Below are 19,005 nucleotides of genomic sequence, written 5' to 3' on the forward strand. Positions count from 1 at the left end.
AATTTGGCAAATAACTTGATTACTGATGTCCATGTAAACACAGTGACTGTCTTTCTGCCCTGCGTCTGTGTGTTTGATTTGCCATTGTAAATATCAGCATGTGCCCAAACTGGCACTCCCATTTTTATGCAAATTGTTACGGACATTCCCTCTTTTCCCTCCTCCGACACTCCCCCCTAAACAGAGCTGGACACGCCCACTTTCCTGACTTTTTCCAAAGTAGAGGTGTGAAAAAACCCTGCTGAAACGGGGGTTTCATGGTCCTTTCTTTAATATTTTCAGCCAAAGTGTTCATGATATCATTTACAAGACTTTCTCAAGATTTGCAATGGTTAAATAAACGCAAGGTCCTGTATCTTTATTATAAATATTGTCTGAATGAAGTAGTTTGGGGCGACACATTGGCTTAGTGGCTGTTTCATGGCGCTGCATGGCACTGTACCATGCAACGGCAAGCATTTTAGAATTCTAAACATATCTATCAGGATATTCACACCAGCGTCTTAATACTTCTTAATTAAACCAGATCTTTTGCACATTTAGAAACATTGATACTAGAGTCATGATATATAAACATAATCGATATTATGTCCCACCCCTATATCTCCCTTATTTAAGTCAATCAAACCTTATTTAGAACTTACTATGTAATTACTATGTGGGACTCTTTTTTTTTTTTGAGAGCAGATGCAGCAAAGTCAAATCCAGCCACACAAATTTTGTTTTGTATGCATTGCTAATGACACCATGAAGAATCACTTTAGACTGAGAGAAAGCAAAATGCGAGATATACAGATGATACATTTATTTAGCGCCACCTCAGAGGTATACTTGATTGTATCTTTTAATTTATTGTGACAATTGCCAGATATTTTTGTAATTTGAGGTAACAAACACATGTAGATCGCTGAGTATTGCCTTTAATGCATGTTAAAGCACTGTTAAATTACTCAGTGTTACTGTGATTTCTCTGGAGTGAAAGAATAGCAATGCACTTCATTGCTGTTTCTAGTTTAATATCGAGAACAGAAAATGTCACATTTGAGTCACAAAAAAACACTTTTGGCCGACTGAAGAGCAGACATGAAGCTGTATTCTGGCTTATTTATGCTGGTTTGAATGCCTGCTGATAGAGCTCTGCAGTAGTCCATTCATGAAATCACAAGAGCTTGAAGTAGTTTTACTGTGTTTTCTAATAGGAAGGGTCTGATTTGACCAATGTTGTGATTATAAAGCACAAACCTGAAAGACCGGGTCATTGCTCAGCAGATCTTCAAGCTGAACTTCATTCTCTCTCTATGACAGTGATTTGTTGTAAACATTTATAAGCTTTCCTTTATTCTGTATGACATTTACATTAAATTCATGTCTACATTTTTTATTTAGCATTATTTTACTGCTGGTTTAGAGTATCAGTTAAATACAGCATGTCTAAATCACAAGTATCCTCTCTGCTCATGATCATCATCACTCTTGATTTGTATTTTATGACTTTTGTGCTCAAACTAGTAGAAACAAACACATTGAAGCATATGTCACTATACAGATATATTTCCTCTATTATGGCAGTTATGAATATTATAAATATTATTATATAGGATAAAGCAAGATGTGCCTCACATTACCCATACCATACCTAACTCGCACAGTTAATGCCTACTATTGTCACGGATCTTGGTCTTGTTTTCACAGCAGTACACTTAAACATCAAACTTACAGGTTAAAGTAAGCTATGTGTGATATAACATGATTAGTGAAAATTACAAAGTGAAATCAAATATGTTATCTATATTAGTGACAGCTTTGTAATTAATTATAGTTTATTTTGTGTAAAAATATTGATTACAGAGGATGCTGGCTGTAATATGTTTAGAGTCAAGATGAGTTTACCTGTCTTTTTAAACCAGGGGTAAAATAAAGCATAAACCAGAGGATTCACACCTGAGTTAGCATACACAGTCCATATTATAACATTTAGAGCTGTGGAGGAGTTTACAATTAGAGAACAGATGCAATATGGAATCCAGCACAGCAGATAAACTGACACAATGATTCCTAAAGTTAGAGCAGCTTTACTCTCAGATTTCCTCTTTACTGAACCCTCTGTTACACATTTACCACGCTTCATCAGAGAGTTTATAACCTTCACTTGCTGATGAACAACATAGAAAATCCTCAAATATAACAGTATGATCAGAGTGCAAGGAAAAATAAAAGACATGAACAGATCAATGACTAACCAACTAAGACTTATCATTACTAAACACTCTCCGTAACACACATCTGTTCTGTGTGAAGTGTCAAAATTTCTATTATCAATTACAAAGGTAGTGCAGTAAGTTGAAAAGCAAGCCCAGCACAGGCAGATACTTGTTAACATTTTAGTGATGGTTATTTTCTGTGTATACAGTAGAGGGTGACACACAGCCACATAACGATCAACAGCAATTAAAAGTAAATTACCAAGAGATGCTGCGAGAAGTAAAGACACAAAAAATAAATAGAGTCCACAGAAAGTGTCTCCAAAATACCAACACGTCTCAGTCATTCTGATGGCCTCTACAGGCATGACAACTCCAACAAGCAGATCATTTACAGCCAGAGAGAGAATAATCATGTTGGTTGGAGTGTGAAGCTTCTTGAAGTGAGAGATGGAGATGATCACCAGCAGGTTCAGAAACACAGTCCATGCTGACAGCAATGACACAAACACATATATGATGATATATCCATTACTTGAGCGTCTCCCCTTGACACATGATGAGTTGATGTCAGGAAAGCAGTATTGAGTCTCCTGATCCTCTGTCTCGTAGGCCATGAGTGAGTCTCCTCCTGTTAGGAGTTTGTTCTGTTCTCCTTTCTGTCCTTTCATTTATACAGTGTCTGGATCAGACTAACCAACCCATCTACCGCCCACTCTGATGTAATCTATCAAAAAAAAAAAAATCTGTTTTCTAATTTTTTAGTTTTTTAATACAAACCATAAGACTGGCTGACTGACTGACAGGTGCGTGATGTGTGAGGCTGGCAAACACAACGTAGCGTTCAGTTAAGATGAACACAGCTTCCATAATTATACTTTATTTATAGATAAAGGTCTGTGGCTCTGCATATAGTCACTCTATCTTGCTGGAGTTTATAGCCGTTTTGCTTTACTTCAGGACGCATTAATGCCGCAATGTAGGTCTAATCGCCGTTTCAAGTTATCTAGAGCTGTTTGAATGTACAAATCTTGAATATCACAATATTATTAAATATTACAATTGTAACAACACAGACAGCAACACTTTTGCACAGTCGATACCCAGCTGATTCAGTTGTTTCATAATGACAAAAAAGAGGACCGGGCTTCTTTTCTTCTTTTTTCCTTGCCAACATAAATGGAATAGGGTGCGCCTCATGTTTTTGGAATGGAAAGCACATTAGCTCGGCCCCTTGTTCAACTGCAAGACATACTTGTTAACTTGTCTGCACAAGACTTTTGGCCAGCGGAGAAATTAAAATGGTCGTGCTCAACTGAGTCTGGTTCTCTCAAGGTTTTTTTTCTTCACTCCCATCAGGTGAAGTTTTTTTTCCCTCTCCGCTGTCGCCACTGGCTCGCATGGTTCAGGATTGGTAGAGCTACGCATTGATGAATTTGCTCTTCAGTGTTTGAACTCTCAGTAATGATTAAATCACACTGAACTGAGCTAAACTGAACTGAACTGAACTTAAACACTAAAAACTGAACTACAATGTTCCAGTTACTATGACCATTTATGTGAAGCTGCTTTGACACAATCTACATTGTAAAAGCGCTATACAAATAAAGCTGAATTGAATTAAATTGAATTGAACTTGTGGGACGATAACATATGACCCGTGCCTACAGACATATTTGCCAAAGACGCAAAATGGAAGAATGCATGTATGCACATTATTGCCAAATCATATTTAAACAACAAAACTGTTTACAAAAAGTCTACATATGCGCATGTTGTCATTGTCTTTTCATCATGCAGCACGCGCACTTAAACAGCGAGAGAAAGAGAGGAAGCCATATAGCAAGACATAATCTTTAAAATAATGATTTCTATTAAAAATGTAAAAAGGTTTTGTGATATAATAATAACAGCGGGGCATTAAATAAATGCATATTCTCTGTGGAGCGAGCGATTTGAGGAAGTCAGCTATTTTTATTTGACAAGAAAAAAAACATGACTGAAAAAACAGACTATGGCCATTTTTAAAAAGAATCATTCAGTGTTTTCGTTTTGTAATATAACTTAAATATTCAAGTGGAAAATATTTTAGGGCAGGCCTATTTATTTTATTCATTTTATTTAATTTATTCTGTTCTTCTGTGCTAAACACTGCAGGTGCGTGAAGATGCTCTGTTGTTATGTTCTGCCATTAATATGCTAGCATGGTAAAATAAATCAGTATTTTAAAATGCAATATTTAATGTATCAGACACAAAATAGACTCGTCACTTTGTTTATAAAAGTTAATAGTAATCTGACCAGTTAACCGTTAATAATCCATTAACAAGCAGCGGTTGTCAGTTAGCAAAATTAACCGAAATGAGCATCCCTAGTCATAACTTTTTCTCCTGTGGTAACATCATCACAGAACAAATTGATATATATTTTGTTTTGTAATTTATCATTTGTTTTGTAATTATTGAGCAATTACAGGTGACTCTCAAATCTCCCATTTTATTGGCGAAATCATTGAAAAAGTAGTTTTTAATCAGGTTAATAAGATCTTACGCTCCAAAGAATGTTTAGACAATTTTCAATCTGGTTTCAGATAAGGGTGTCACGATCCTCCAAATCCTTGATTCGATTACATTTTCAATTCTAAAATCACAGTTGGATTCGATTTTCGATTTAAAAAAGAAAAATTAAACAAAATCATAAACAAATCATACAGTAAATGAATAAAGATAAGTTACACACATAATGGCCACCTGTCAATCACTTTTTCCGCGGGACTCGTAAATAGGCAGTGATCTTTGTCCTTATAATGGCGTCAGTAAAAAAGGTGCACAGCCAACAGTATCTGTGATGTTCGCTAAAATGACCAAGTTCAAGTGTGAAAGTGAAAGATTGAAGCAGTCTACTGACCCGCTGACTGCCTGGACCCGCTGTCTCGAGCGCATGACAATGTGTGTGCGTCTGTGTGTGTGCGCTCCCGCCTGTGTGTGTGTGTGATCACGTGAGGTGCGTTTTCAGCGGTAGTGAGGAAGGAGGGCTGCTCAGAAAGTGTGGATGTGGATCGTTATCGTTATAAAATGCCATTTAAAAGACCTATTAATGTAAACAGGGCCTGAGTGTGTATTTTTCCAGAGCGGATTTGCAACGGGGACGGGGCGGAGGATTGCGATTCTGGTGTTGTCTATCGGCCCAACCCTAACGCCCCATTCACACAGGGTTTCAAGTCAACGCTTCCCATTCACTTTGAATGTGTGATGTCAGGCGTTGCCAAACTGCATTGTGGATCTGTCGGCGCCGCTTCAGAGGCGTTGCTCGCTGCAGAAGTTGGGACTAGCTCAACTTTTCAAGCGCCGATGGAAGCGTCAGCGAATCAGATCGCTGTATATGCAAATACATCTGCTAGACAGTGGCCTATTGCTGACTGAATCTCATTGGCTAACGCTTCCATGACGATCGCTTCAGCCCCACCTTCAGACAGCCTTCAGTCAAGCATTGACGCTGAAGCCCCATGTGAATGGGGCGTAATACATAGCGGAGCTTGCAAACTGTTTTTTTTTTTTCTTGACAACACGAACATCGTCAACATAATTCACTGGAAATCCAAAATACTTTCACACTGGCGACTTCATTGTAAGAGGAGAAGGTTTAAGTTCTGTCGACGGGTCTCCTGCGTCAGCAGTTCAACAAGCTCTTCAACAAGTGTGTTTTTTTCCGCTTGGCAAGCCAAGCTGACGTGTCATGGGGGCGTGGCAGCATCAACGATTCCATTTTTTGATTCGATAATCGAAAATAAGCATGATTTTTGATTCATTCTTCCGTGGCAGGGTGTCACACCAAAATTCATCCCACCACAGCTACATTACAGCTTCTTATTCAAAATGTTCGGTCATTTTTTTTCACTGAAAACATATTTAAAGGTAAGTGAATAAGAACAGCGCAAACTTTTCTGTGACCGTACTAGTACTGTGCCTTTAAGGTGACATGCTGACTGACTGACTGACAGGTGCGTGATGCGAGAGACCAGCAAACACGGCTTAGCTTTCAGTTATGATGAACACAGCTTCCATAATTATACTTTATTTATAGATAACGGTCTGTGGCTCTGCATATAATAACTTCATCTTGCTGGAGTTTATAGCCGTTTCACTGTACTTCAGGACGCATTAAAGTCTGCCGCCACAGCTGGAAAAAATCCTAGAGGAAACACTGATATATCTGCCTGGAGAAAGCTACAGTAGAAACAAACACATTGAAAAAATATTTTCTCTATTGTGACATTTATTGTAACATTAATATAATAAATGCTTCATGAAAGAAGAGGGCTTAAACTAGTGAGTGAAAACTATAAATTAAATCTAATCCAAAAATAATTAAAACAAGCAGCAGTTCTTGATAAATAGACATAAATATAACCAGAACATAAATGTAAAGAGTCTGAGGCATGGTCTGCTGGTCCTTCACTGTCATCAGCTCTACTTTTTTCCTTCTGGAGCTCTTCTGATGGGCTAGAGACAGGTTTGCTGCACAGATGACGCTCATTATCACTCACACCACTGACCTCATTCTTTAACTCTCATTACATGTCCACTCATACGCAATTATTTTTATAAACAGAGTTCCCCTGCTTTAATTTTTGTTAAAAATCTACATGAAACTGAAAAAAACTTGATGTGATTTATGTTTTGGGCATGCCGAACCAACAGAGCATTAAGTGTTTTCGCAAGTAAACCGCATACAAGTCAATGCAAACAAAACAGGCGGATTACTGTCCCACTGTGCAAACGATATGGAATACATGATGCATGTGGTGTGAGCGTGTAGAATATGCTAAACTGTGTGTCTTCCGCACTCCAGCCAACCAGAAAAGAAGAAAACCGCTTGCTCACTGACATCATGAGGCAAAAACTCTGGTTGTAGTCTCCACATGACCACACTGTACCCAGAGTTTCTGAAAATCTTCATCTTGGGTTTTCAGATAGTTTTGGTTTTAGTATAGTTTAGTGTATAAAAAAAGTGCAGTTTTGAAAATAACCGTGTTCGTATGAACATGGCGTTGGCCACAAAACACTTCAACATTTGTTTTTCAGATTCAAGAAAAAAAACAAGTATGAAATTTATTATAAATAAACAGGTGATTTTGGGAACAAACATAGTTTTCATAGCAGTTATGAATGTTATAAAAATATTATATGGGATGCAGCATAAAGCAAGATGACCCTCACAACCCCCACACCATATCTAATTCACACAGTAATAATGTGTACTACTGTCACAATTCTTTTTTTTACTAAACATCAAACTTACAGGATGAAATAAGCCATGTAATGCTGTGCAACTTTAGTGAAAATTACAAATTTATTAGTGACAGATTTGCAAATAATTATAATTCATGTGTAAAAACATTGATAAGAGAGGACGCCGGCTGAAATATCATCAGAGTTAAAATGAGTTTAGCTGTCTTTTTAAACCAGGGGTAAAATAAAGCATAAACCAGAGGATTCAGACCAGAGCTAGCATGTACACCAAATATTAAAACATTTATAGCTGTGTAAGAGTTTACAGTTAGAGAACAGATATAATATGGAATCCAGCAAAGCATATACACTGACACAATGATTCCTAAAGTCAGAGCAGCTTTACTCTCAGATTTCCTCTTCCCTGAACCCTCCGTTACACATTTACCACCCTTCATCAGAGAGTTTATAACCTTCACTTGCTGATGAACCACATAGAAAATCCTCAAATAAAACATCATGATCAGAGTGCAAGGAAAAATAAAAGACATGAACAGATCAGTGACTATCCAGCTAAAACGTATCATGACTGAACACTGTCCATAACACACATCTGTTCTGTGTGAAGTGTCAAAATATCCATTATTAATTACAAAGGCAGTGTTATATGCTGATAAACAAGCAAAATTCAGACAGATAGTTATTAATATTTTAGCCATTGTTGTTTTCCGTGGGTAAAATAAAGGGTGACAAACAGCCACATAACGATCAACAGCAATTAAAAGTAAATTACCAAGAGATGCTGCGAGAAGTATTGACACAAATAATATATAAATTCCACAGAAAGTGTCTCCAAAATACCAACATGTCTGAATCATTCTGATGGCCTCCATAGGCATGGCGAGTCCAATAAGCAGATCATTTACAGCCAGAGAGAGAATAATCATGTTGGTTGGAGTGTGAAGCTTCTTGAAGTGAGAGATGGAGATGATCACCAGCAGGTTCAGAAACACAGTCCATGCTGACAGCAATGACACAAACACATATATGATGATATATCCATGACTGGAGCGTTGTTCCTTGACGCATGATGAGTTGATGTTAGGAAAGCAGTATTGAGTCTCCTGATCCTCTGTCTCGTAGGGCATGAGTGAGTCTCCTCCTGTTAGGAGTTTGTTCTGCTCTCCTTTCTGTCTTTTCATTTATACAGTATTTAGATCAGACTGACCGACCCATCTACCGCCCACTCTGATGTAATTTTTTTTTTTTTATTCACTTCGTTAGCTGTGAAATGCAATTCATTTCTTCTGTCCAGATTAGTTTTTTGTTTTTTTTTTGCTGCTGTTGAAAAGCAAATATTAGCTCAAAAAATGTGTTAATTGCTTTAATGAGCTGCTAAAACTCCACTATGTTTTCAAATCTAAAGTGACTCTGGAACTCATTTAAGTGAAACCCTTTGTTGTGGATTTGATTAAAATTTCATCAACCAAAACACAGACTGATATGTCGCAGGGCTTGAAATTACATTTTTTATTTGGTAGCACCAGTGCTCCTGACGTCAAAATTTAGGAGCGCCAGAAAAAAATGTAGGGACACTTATTCAAAGCTGAAAGTTGCAAAACCAGTAACTAAATAGTAAGGGTGTCAAATCGGAATTGATCGAAATTTATGCTTAACTTCGATTATCGAATCAAAAAATAGAATCGTAGATGCTGCCATGCCCCCATGTCACGTCAGCTTGGCTTGCCAAGCGGGAAATAAACAGGCTTGTTGAAGTGCTTGTTAAACTGCAGAAGCAGGAGACCCGTCGACAGAACTTAAACCCTCTCCTCTTTCAATGAAGTCGCCGGTGTTAAAGCATTTTGGATTTCCAGTGAGTTATGTTGACAACGTTCGTGTTGTCGACAAAAAAAACACAGTTTTGCAAACTCTGCTATGTACGTATTACGTACGGTTCGTCCGATAGACAACACCGGCATCGCGATCCTCCGCCCGCCCTCGTTGCAAATCCGTTTGCGAAAAGTACACACTCAGGCCCTGTTTACACTGTCTTTGTTTTTAAATGGCATTTTAGAACGACAACGATTTGACATCCACAGTGGCGTGTAGCACTTCTGAGCAGCCCTCCTTCCTCTCTACCTCTGAAAATGCACATCACGTGACCACACAGACACAGACGCACACACAGCCATGCGCTCAAGACAGCAGGTCCAGGCAGTCAGAGGACTGCTTCAATCTTTCACTCACTTGTACTTAGTCATTTTAGCGAACACCTCAGATACTGTTGGCTAATTCCTGTTGGTTGTGCGTCTTTTTTACCGACGCCATTATAACGACACAGATCACTGCCTATTCACGAGTCCCGCAGAAAAAGTGATTGACAGGTGGTAATAATGTGTGTATCTTGCCTTCATTCATTTACTGTATGATTTGTTTATGGGTAAAACAAAGACCATGCAGGTCAGGTAGTTTAAACGGTAGGCTACAAATAATTAATTGGTCATTAATTAATTAATTATTCATAATCGAAAATCGAATCGAATCGTGCCTTTAGAATCGAAAATGTAATCGAATCGAGGATTTGGAGGATCGTAACACCCTTACTAAATAGAATCATAATATGCATCTCAAGACAGAACAGACAAAAAAAGGATGAAGATTCTGGCCTCTACCGTTCTTTAAAAGTTTTGGTTTGTGTCTATGGCAACGACCTGGGCACATGCACCTGTGTTTGAGAGAGAACACATGCATGCTCTGAGAAAAGTGCACATTTTAAGTGCACAGTTTGGTTATTCGCAGACTTACATTTTTCTGTGATGTTAAACTGGAGAATCTGAGAATGTGAGAGGAGGATTCTCCCGATGACAACTTGGATCTGCACAATACAGGTCTTTGTCATGAGCTGCATTATTAGTTTAAACTTTGCAAAGGCGATGTTGTTTGCCGTGTTAGATTTTACAATTAGTGGTCATTTGCACAGAACACACAGTGAATTAGGGTTGGGTGATGTCAACCAATTTCAGACGTCCCAAGTTGGCAAAACTTATTTCCGGGGGACACAGAGATGATTTCCGGGAGATTATCATTTGTTTGCAGGCATCCAGGAGTCTCTACGCAAATGCATCCAGGAGTCTCTACGCAAATGCATAAGTTATAATTCACTTACCTTTTAATATGTTTTGGTGCGATTATTACCTGCTATTAAAAAAAAAAAAAAACACAAATATTTTAAATGAAAAGCTGTAATGTAGCCATGGCGGGAACAATTTTGGCTTGGCGCCCCACCATGGAAGAATGAATGTAGCGCAAACAATATCAGTGATAAGGGTCAATAGTGGTATTACAGATTTCAAAGAAAGTATCTTAATATTAAAAAGGAAACATAAGTTTGACAACAACAGATCCTATCAATGTTGAACACCCTTAAATAACATAGCCTAGTTGACAGCAAGCATCAGATTATTACTGATATAGTGTCAGTTAGCTCTGATCTTTATGAAGCTTTAAACAGATGCGTGTGCACAGGCCGCAGTCATGTTCAACTTTGACGAGGAGTCTTTATTTTTTTACATTTTATGTTCCATTACTTAATTTATTACTTTTTTATATATATATAGTTTATATATAAAATGAGTGTTTACATTATTTTAACTGTAATCATTATGAATGTATAACAGAGGCCAGCTAGTGTAGTGCTGTGCAGATAAACCTCACTCCTCAGACCTCTAAAAGGTGCTCCAGCAACAGGGGCTAGAGGCAATGATTCGATCCCAGCTCAGAGGGGCTTGGGTGGTGTGGAATCAAGGGGGTTACACATGGATCATACTGCATATTCGGTTTATTTTTTAGTAAAATTAGCCTCATAAATTCTGTTATTTTTAAAGGGATTGTTTTTTAAGGACTAACTTAACTGTAATTCTTAGAATGGAAAAGGCTTGGGTGGTTTGTTTAGTTTAATATATCAAATAATTAACTGTATTTATTTATGTATATAATCTGCCCTGCATGCTTCAATGTTACAGATAATTTTATTAGAAAATTTGTCTTAGGAGAAATATTGATGAAAGAGATCTTCTTTATAGTGACCCCATCTAAAAACAATCAACAATCAGTAATTATTTTTTGTAATTTTAACTACAAGTTTTGATTACAATAACTTAAACCTAAACATAAATTTGTACATGAAGCAGCCAGGGTCTTTGTAACCTTTAAGACAAGATTGTCGCATCAGAAAAGGCTCCCGCATATGACGTCTACTTCGCTGTATTTAACATTGTATAATCACTTCAGCAGTGAAGAACAATAGTTAGTTATCAAATTAAAGTAATTACATTTTTTTCCTATTTTTATTAATTTTTTTTAGCAAAAGTGTTCATAATATCATTGACAAGACTTTCTCAAGGTTTGCAACATTTAAATAAATGCAAGGCCCTTTATCCTTATCTAATATAAATTTTGTTTGAATTAAGTAGCTTGGGGTTGACACAGAGGCTTAGTGGTTAGCACTGTTGCCTCACCACAAGAAGGTCGCTGCTCTCATGTATTGTTAATCTGCCATAATGGAAAAATTGCCAGTAAAGTCTGCAGTCATTGTAAAGGCACTCCCAACATAGATGTTAGGATTCCCAACATAGATTTTTTTCAGAGTATGCACACCAGCGCCGCAAGTCAGCGGCTGTCCATGGCACCCCGCTTCAACTCAGAACACTGTTCATATTTCCACAGAGCCCCATCTGAATAATTTCATATAAAATAACATGAGAATGTGTGCATCCGGTGTCATTCGGTGTGTGACTTTCTTATAATTGATTAATTCATCCAGATCTTTTTACATTTAGACAGATATCAATACCAGAGATTATTCCAAGATTATTGGTTTACCTCTGCAGAGTCTAGCAGAGTTACACAAACAGCAAATCTGAAAAACACAAAAAAACTCAAAGTGTGATAGGAGATGACTCCCATCCTCTGAAGCCTTTTTGTGTTCTCTTGCCCTCTGGAAGAAGGTTTAGAAGCATCAAATGCTCTTCTAACAGATATAATTTTACCTTTGTTCCTGAGGCAATAAGGCTTTACAACCTTACATTTTAGCAAGTTTTAAATTAAAATTGTGAAGTTATTATGAAGCATGCTGGATTGTGTGTTTTTTAATACTGTTTGTAGGTGATTTGTCTCTTTATGTGTTTGTTGTATGAAATGCTACTCTAATTTAATTGCCCCATAGTGGGATTAATAAAGTTGTCAAACTTTATATCGATATATCTGCATATCAATATTTTGTCCCACCACTTTTATCCTCCCTTATTTATAAGTCTATCAAAGCTTATTTAGAACTTACTATGTATGTGGGACTCTTATTTTGAAAGCAGATGCAGCAAAGTCAAATCCAGCCATACATATTTTCTTAAGCAATGACTCGATCAGGAATCGCTTTAGAGATTGAGAGAAAGCTAGATGCGGGATATACAGATTAGACATTTATTCAGCGTCACCTCAAAGAGGCATAAGGTGTGTTTAATTGAATCTTTTGTTAATTTATTGTGACATTTGCCAGATATTTTTGTAATTTGAGGTAACAAGCACATGTAGACCACTGAGTATTGCTTTAATGCATGTTCACTGTGTCAAATCACTCACTGTGATTTCTCTGGAGTGAAAGAATAGCAATGCTCTTTATTGCTGTTTCAAGTTTAATATAGACAACAGAAAATTTCACATTTGACTTAGGGCTGAACAATACATCAGGTTCTGGGATATATCGATATTCCCCAACACGATGCGGTATTATCCAGTATTGTTCATATCGATATGGTTTGAGGCCACATGTGCACATTTTGCGGGAAACATACCACTTCAAGGCAGTACGCACACTTCACACAGTGCCTGAAGCTGTCACACCGTTTTTTTAGAAACCTTTTATCGATCATTCCTTCCACAATTGACATTAAGAACGAATGTAGAAGCTAGAGCTGCACAATTAATCGTAAAAAGATCGCATTCTCGATTCGACCCACTAGACGATCTTAATTCAGCATTTCTACGATTCTGCCAATCATATTTTCAAGTTCAGGGGAGTAGCAACGGCGGCTGCACGATTCATTCTTTCACATCCATACTCTGCGACATGGACACCTCCAAATGATGTTGAAAGAGTCACATTCTGACTATATATTTATGAGGTATAATTCACCTAAAAATGTAATTTTTGCTGAGCGTGAGCTGTAGTGCGGGCACGCGCCCTACTTAATGATAGACGCGCGCACACCCGCACTACAGCTCACGCTCAGCACCTCACGTCACATGTGATTTCCCGGCCACGAATACAGCATAATATGAAGACAAAAATTACATTTTTAGGTGTCTTTTTTAGTGTTATGTTGTGAGTAACAGGTAAAAAATTGTAAATAATATTCAGTTTGTGGCACAGAGTGATCGTTTGAGAGCGGCGCGTGAAGTATGAACAGCACTTAGCTTTGAAAATGAAACTGAAAACGTGCACATTTTAATAATCATATCGCATTTTAGAGTTATGACTGCGACAAGCATTTGATATGTTTTTTTCTTTCATAGCGAACACACAGTTATGCATAAAAATACATGTTTACAGTGTCAGTTTAAGTACTCTAGCCTATATAATGTTGATTTTACCAGTGAATCAAATGGTCGAATAATGTTGTCAATGATTGCAAGCATAGGCCTACATCTCAAACATAATTCAACATCAGAATTATTAGAAGTAGAATAGAATTATTTATAGCAACCAGTAGACCTACACATAATAATATTATTGTTGTTTTACCATGTTTGGGAAAAAACAATAATAATTGCCGACTCTTATTAACCTTTATTTTACATCTACAGAATCGTGAGAGAATCGTGATCTTTATTTTAACCCAAAAAAATTGCGATTCTCATTTTAGCCAGAATCGTGCAGCTCTAGTAGAAGCCTTGTCAATTTGACAAGCAGCACCGGAATGTGTTTAAAATAATTAAAAACGCCAAAATGGGAGGAATTTATATCGCATTTCAAAAGTAAAACCACCTCAAATTCACTGATTATAAGTTCAGTGTTTATTACAGGACGGTCTCTTTACATTTACGTTATAACACATTTAGCTCTGCGTTCTGCTCCGTTATAATGACTGTTTACATTTATATGCTTAATCAGCATTTCATCACAGTACTCTGAAACTATTTCGTTACTTCTCAAATCAATAGTCTTTACGTTTTCATCTGCTTATTCAATATTTAGTAAAACAAGTTTAGTCAAAACAAAAGAAGTGTAGGATTATTTGCATAGAGTGAAAGACTTCTCTTTAGATATCTTCGATATGTGCACTGTTTAATAATTGTGCACAACACATACATGTAAATGTGTAACTAAAAAAACAGATACAGCTGATTTAATTGCTGCTTGTAAATCACACAACTGTGCTATACAGGATTACTTATAAAAACACTGTAATTGTGACATAAACTACTGTGTGTTTTATATTGACATTCAGTGTGGTTCTTTACTATCCTACAATATTGTTTTGTCGTGTTAGTGTTGCTTTTTTGCTCTGACATTGTAGCTGTTTTCTATGGCTGTTTACTTTGTTATTTGCACAACAGCACAGTAGAGCTGAGTATAGTGTTAAGCAGGAAAAAAAACCCTGTACTGTATTCATCAATTTTTTTTGTTTATAATTTGAAATGTTGTGCAATCGTTTTAAGCAGGAGAAAAACCTGTACTGTATTCTATGTATCAAAGATTTTTTGCATCTGTTTATTTTGTTGTGCAGTTTATTTGTAAACAAAGGGGGAAACCCCTGTACTTGAATGATATTTTGCTCAAAAAATGTTTAATAACGTTTTAATAAAGGCTTAAACTCTTAATTAACCATTTATGGGAAAATACCGGAAAAATATCGAATACCGTATTCCTCCAAAAAATACCGGGATATGATATTTTGCCCATGTCGCCCAGCCCTAATTTAAGTTTTACCAATTTCAAAATGTACAGGTGTAAAACCCTTTAGGCCGACTGAAGAGCAGACATGAAGCTGTATTCTGGTTAAATTATGCTGATTTGAAGACATGCTGATAGAGCTTTGCAGTAGTCCATTCTTGAAATCATAAGAGCTTGAAGTAGTTTTACTGTGTTTTCTAATAGGAAGGGTCTGATTTGACCAATGTTGTGATTATGAAGCACAAACCTGAATGACCGGGTCATTGCTCAGCTGATCTTCAAGCTGAACTTCATTCTCTCTCTATGACAGTGAATCTTCATAAACATTTATAAGCTTTTCTTTATCCTGGATAACATTAACTTTAGATTCATGTCTACATTTTTTTTAGCATTATTTTTGGCAAATGCATTTTTTAATGATCCATTGTGGTATATATACACCCCAATATATACTACTATTATAATACAGGTTTAAACAAAACTATTATTTATGTAAACAATGAAGCATCACATGTTGAGCAAAACCATGAATGAAGGAAGAACAATAATACAGACAGTTTCAAAAGCGTGAGCCAGATACATTTCAAATATGCAAATCTGGGCTGTGTCATTCAAAAGAGATGTGTACTGACAGTGTTCAGTCTGAACGTGGACACCTGCATTTTTTAAAGAAGGCATTTCAGCATTTAATCCCAAAATTTAGCCGTAAAGTAAAAATATGTATAGTATATATTAAACAGTTGATTAGTTATAGCATTTGTGTACCATTTATTTGCTCTCAAAAAAAGTCGAATAATGATAACATTTGGGGATATTTTTTATGTTTATCCTGATGCTGTTTCAAGTTTAATAAAGAAAATAGAAAATTTCACATTTCAGTTTTACCATTTTTGGGTTTAAAACACTAAAGAGCAGACATGAAGCTGTGTTCTGAATCAGGTTTATTCTTACTCTTTTGAATGCCTGCTGATAGAGCTTTACAGTAGTCCAGTCTTGAAATCACAAGAGCTTGAAGTAGCTTTACTGTGTTTTCTAGTAGAAAGAGTCTGATTTGACCAATGTTGTGATTGTAAAGCATAAACCTGAATGACCGGGTCATTGCTCAGCTGATCTTCAAGCTGAACTTTATTCTCTCTTTATGACAGTGATTTGTTGTGAACATTTATAAGCTTTTCTTTATCCTGGATGACATTAACTGTAGATTCATGTCTACATTTTGCATTATTTTACTGCTGGTTTAGTGGATCAGTTAAATACAGAATGTCTAAATCATACGTACTCTCTCTGCTCATGATCATCATCACTCTTGATTTCCATTTTTTTGTATTTTATTAGGCAAACTAGTAGAAACACACATTAAAGCATATGTCATTATATAGATATGTTTCCTCTTTCGTGATAATTAATGTACCAAATTTAATAGTTAGTGTCTGGGGCCTGGTCCTCTCATCATTCAGTCGTCACTCTGCTTTTTTCCTTCTGGAGCTCTTCTGTTGGGCTAAAGACAGGTGTGCAGCACTGGTGATGCTCATCATCACCCACACCACTGACCTCATTCAGATCACCCCGACTCTGTCTAGCAGCACTTCACTTTTTTTTGGATTTGGAAAAATGATTATTCAGCAAGTTCATTATCAATAAACAGGTGATTTTGGTAACACTGTTTGTAGCTTGCAAACACAGTATTCACATCAGTTGTGAATATTATTATATGGGATTAAGCATAAAGCAAAGATAGCCACGCAACCCCCCTCCCCCACACCACAGCTATTAGTGAGATATGACAAGAGTAGTGAAAATTACAAATAGAAATCAAATATTATTTCTATATTAGTGAATGCTTTGAAAGTAATGATTATAAATGTTCTGTAAATATATTGATCAGAGAAGATGTCAGCTGAAATATTTTCAAAGTTAAAATGAGTTTAGCTGTCTTTTTAAACCAGGGGTAAAACAAAGCATAGACCAGAGGATTCACACCTGAGCTAGAATACACAACCCACACTAAAACATTCATAGCCGTGGAAGAGTTTACAGTTAGAGAGCAGATATAGTATGGGATATAGCAAAGCAGATAAACAGTCACAATGATTCCTAAAGTCAGAGCAGCTTTACTCTCAGATTTCCTCTTCACTGAACCCTCTGTAACACATTTACCACCCTTCATCAGAGAGTTTATAACCTTCACTTGCTGATGAACGAATCCTCAAATATAACATTATGATCAGAGTGCAAGGAAAAATAAAAGACATGAACAGATCAGTGACAAACCAGCTGAAACTCAACATGGGTAAACACTCTCCGTAACACACATCTGTTCGTTGTGAAGTGTCAAAATATCCATTATTAATTGCAATGGCAGTGTTATAAGCTGATAAACAAGCCCAGCTCAGACACATACTCATGAATGTTTTAACCATGGTTATTTTCTGTGGGTACAGTAGAGGGTGACACAGAGCCACATAACGGTCAACAGCGATTAAAACTAAATTACCAATAGATGTTGCCAGAAGTAAAGACACAAATAATAAATAGAGTCCACAGAAAGTGTCTCCAATATACCAACACGTCTGAATCATTCTGATGGCCTCTACAGGCATGATGAGTCCAATAAACAGATCATTTACAGCCAGAGAGAGAATAATCATGTTGGTTGGAGTGTGAAGCTTCTTGAAGTGAGAGATGGAGATGATCACCAGCAGGTTCAGAAACACAGTCCATGCTGACAGCAATGACACAAAAACATAGATGATGTTATATCCATGACTGGAGCGTCTCTCCTTGACACATGATGAGTTGATGTTAGGAAAGCAGTATTGAGTCTCCTGATCCTCTGTCTCATAGGCCATGACTGAATCTCCTCCTGTTAGGAGTTTGTTCTGCTCTCCTTTCTGTCCCTTCATTTATACAGTGTCTGGATCAGACTGACCAACCCATTTACCGCCCACTCTGATGTCATTTATATTAAAAAAAAAATTATTTATTTCGTTCTTGAACATTAGCTTTAATATTTAGTCTATTTCTTCATTCCAGGTTAGGGTTTTCTGCTTCTGTTCAAAAGTAAAGTATAGCTCAACAATGAGTTAGCTGCACTAATCAGCTGCTGTAAATCATTCATCCAATAAATCCAGAATGGTGCTGGACAATAGAATCTTTCACCTGACCACCTGAATGAAATCAGTCTGTGAAATCAGGCATAGATTAATTTATACACTTTAGCTTTGCTTGTAAGTTTGATCTCTGTTTGTGCATGTCTGTTTATAATTTGCAGTCAAGGCTACATGAGTCAATGTGTGATGAGCTTTATTCTGCAGCCTGTTATTATAGCTTATTTCATTTTTTTACTCACAGAATTTTCCCCCTGTATATACTGTATATTAAACAGTTTGATTAGTTTTGGTTAGATGCCGGTGTAGTAGTATCAGAAGTAGTAGACATTGTTGATGTAGATGTTGTAGTAGCAGTCATTGCTGTAGTAGTATCAGTAGTAGTAGTAGATGTAGTAGTAGTATCAGTGGTAGTAGTCGTTGTAATAGAATCAGTAGTAGTGGTTGTGGCTGTAGTAGCAGTAGTAATAGTTGTAACATTAGAAATTCTCGTAGTAGTAGTATTTCGTATAGTA

General features: G+C 36.8%; 2 protein-coding genes and 1 pseudogene across 2 annotated transcripts; all 3 read right to left on the minus strand.

The window, feature by feature from the left end:
- Nucleotides 1-1,813: 1,813 nt before the first annotated feature.
- LOC141376335 (trace amine-associated receptor 13c-like) lies at nucleotides 1,814-2,872 on the minus strand. The gene has a single exon (XM_073914570.1). The coding sequence runs from the start codon at nucleotides 2,870-2,872 to the stop codon at nucleotides 1,814-1,816; it is 1,059 nt and encodes a 352-aa protein (XP_073770671.1).
- A 1,324-nt stretch (nucleotides 2,873-4,196) lies between these two features.
- Nucleotides 4,197-8,654, minus strand: taar20i (trace amine associated receptor 20i). Its single transcript, XM_073914271.1, has one exon. It carries the CDS (start codon nucleotides 8,632-8,634, stop codon nucleotides 7,579-7,581), a length of 1,056 nt encoding a protein of 351 aa, XP_073770372.1. The 5' UTR covers nucleotides 8,635-8,654; the 3' UTR covers nucleotides 4,197-7,578.
- An 8,584-nt stretch (nucleotides 8,655-17,238) lies between these two features.
- Nucleotides 17,239-18,286, minus strand: LOC108191541 (trace amine-associated receptor 13c-like; annotated as a pseudogene).
- Between the last annotated feature and the right edge of the window lie 719 nt (nucleotides 18,287-19,005).

The sequence above is a fragment of the Danio rerio genome, chromosome 10 (assembly GCF_049306965.1).
Source record: "Danio rerio strain Tuebingen ecotype United States chromosome 10, GRCz12tu, whole genome shotgun sequence".
NCBI classification, from domain to species: domain Eukaryota; kingdom Metazoa; phylum Chordata; class Actinopteri; order Cypriniformes; family Danionidae; genus Danio; species Danio rerio.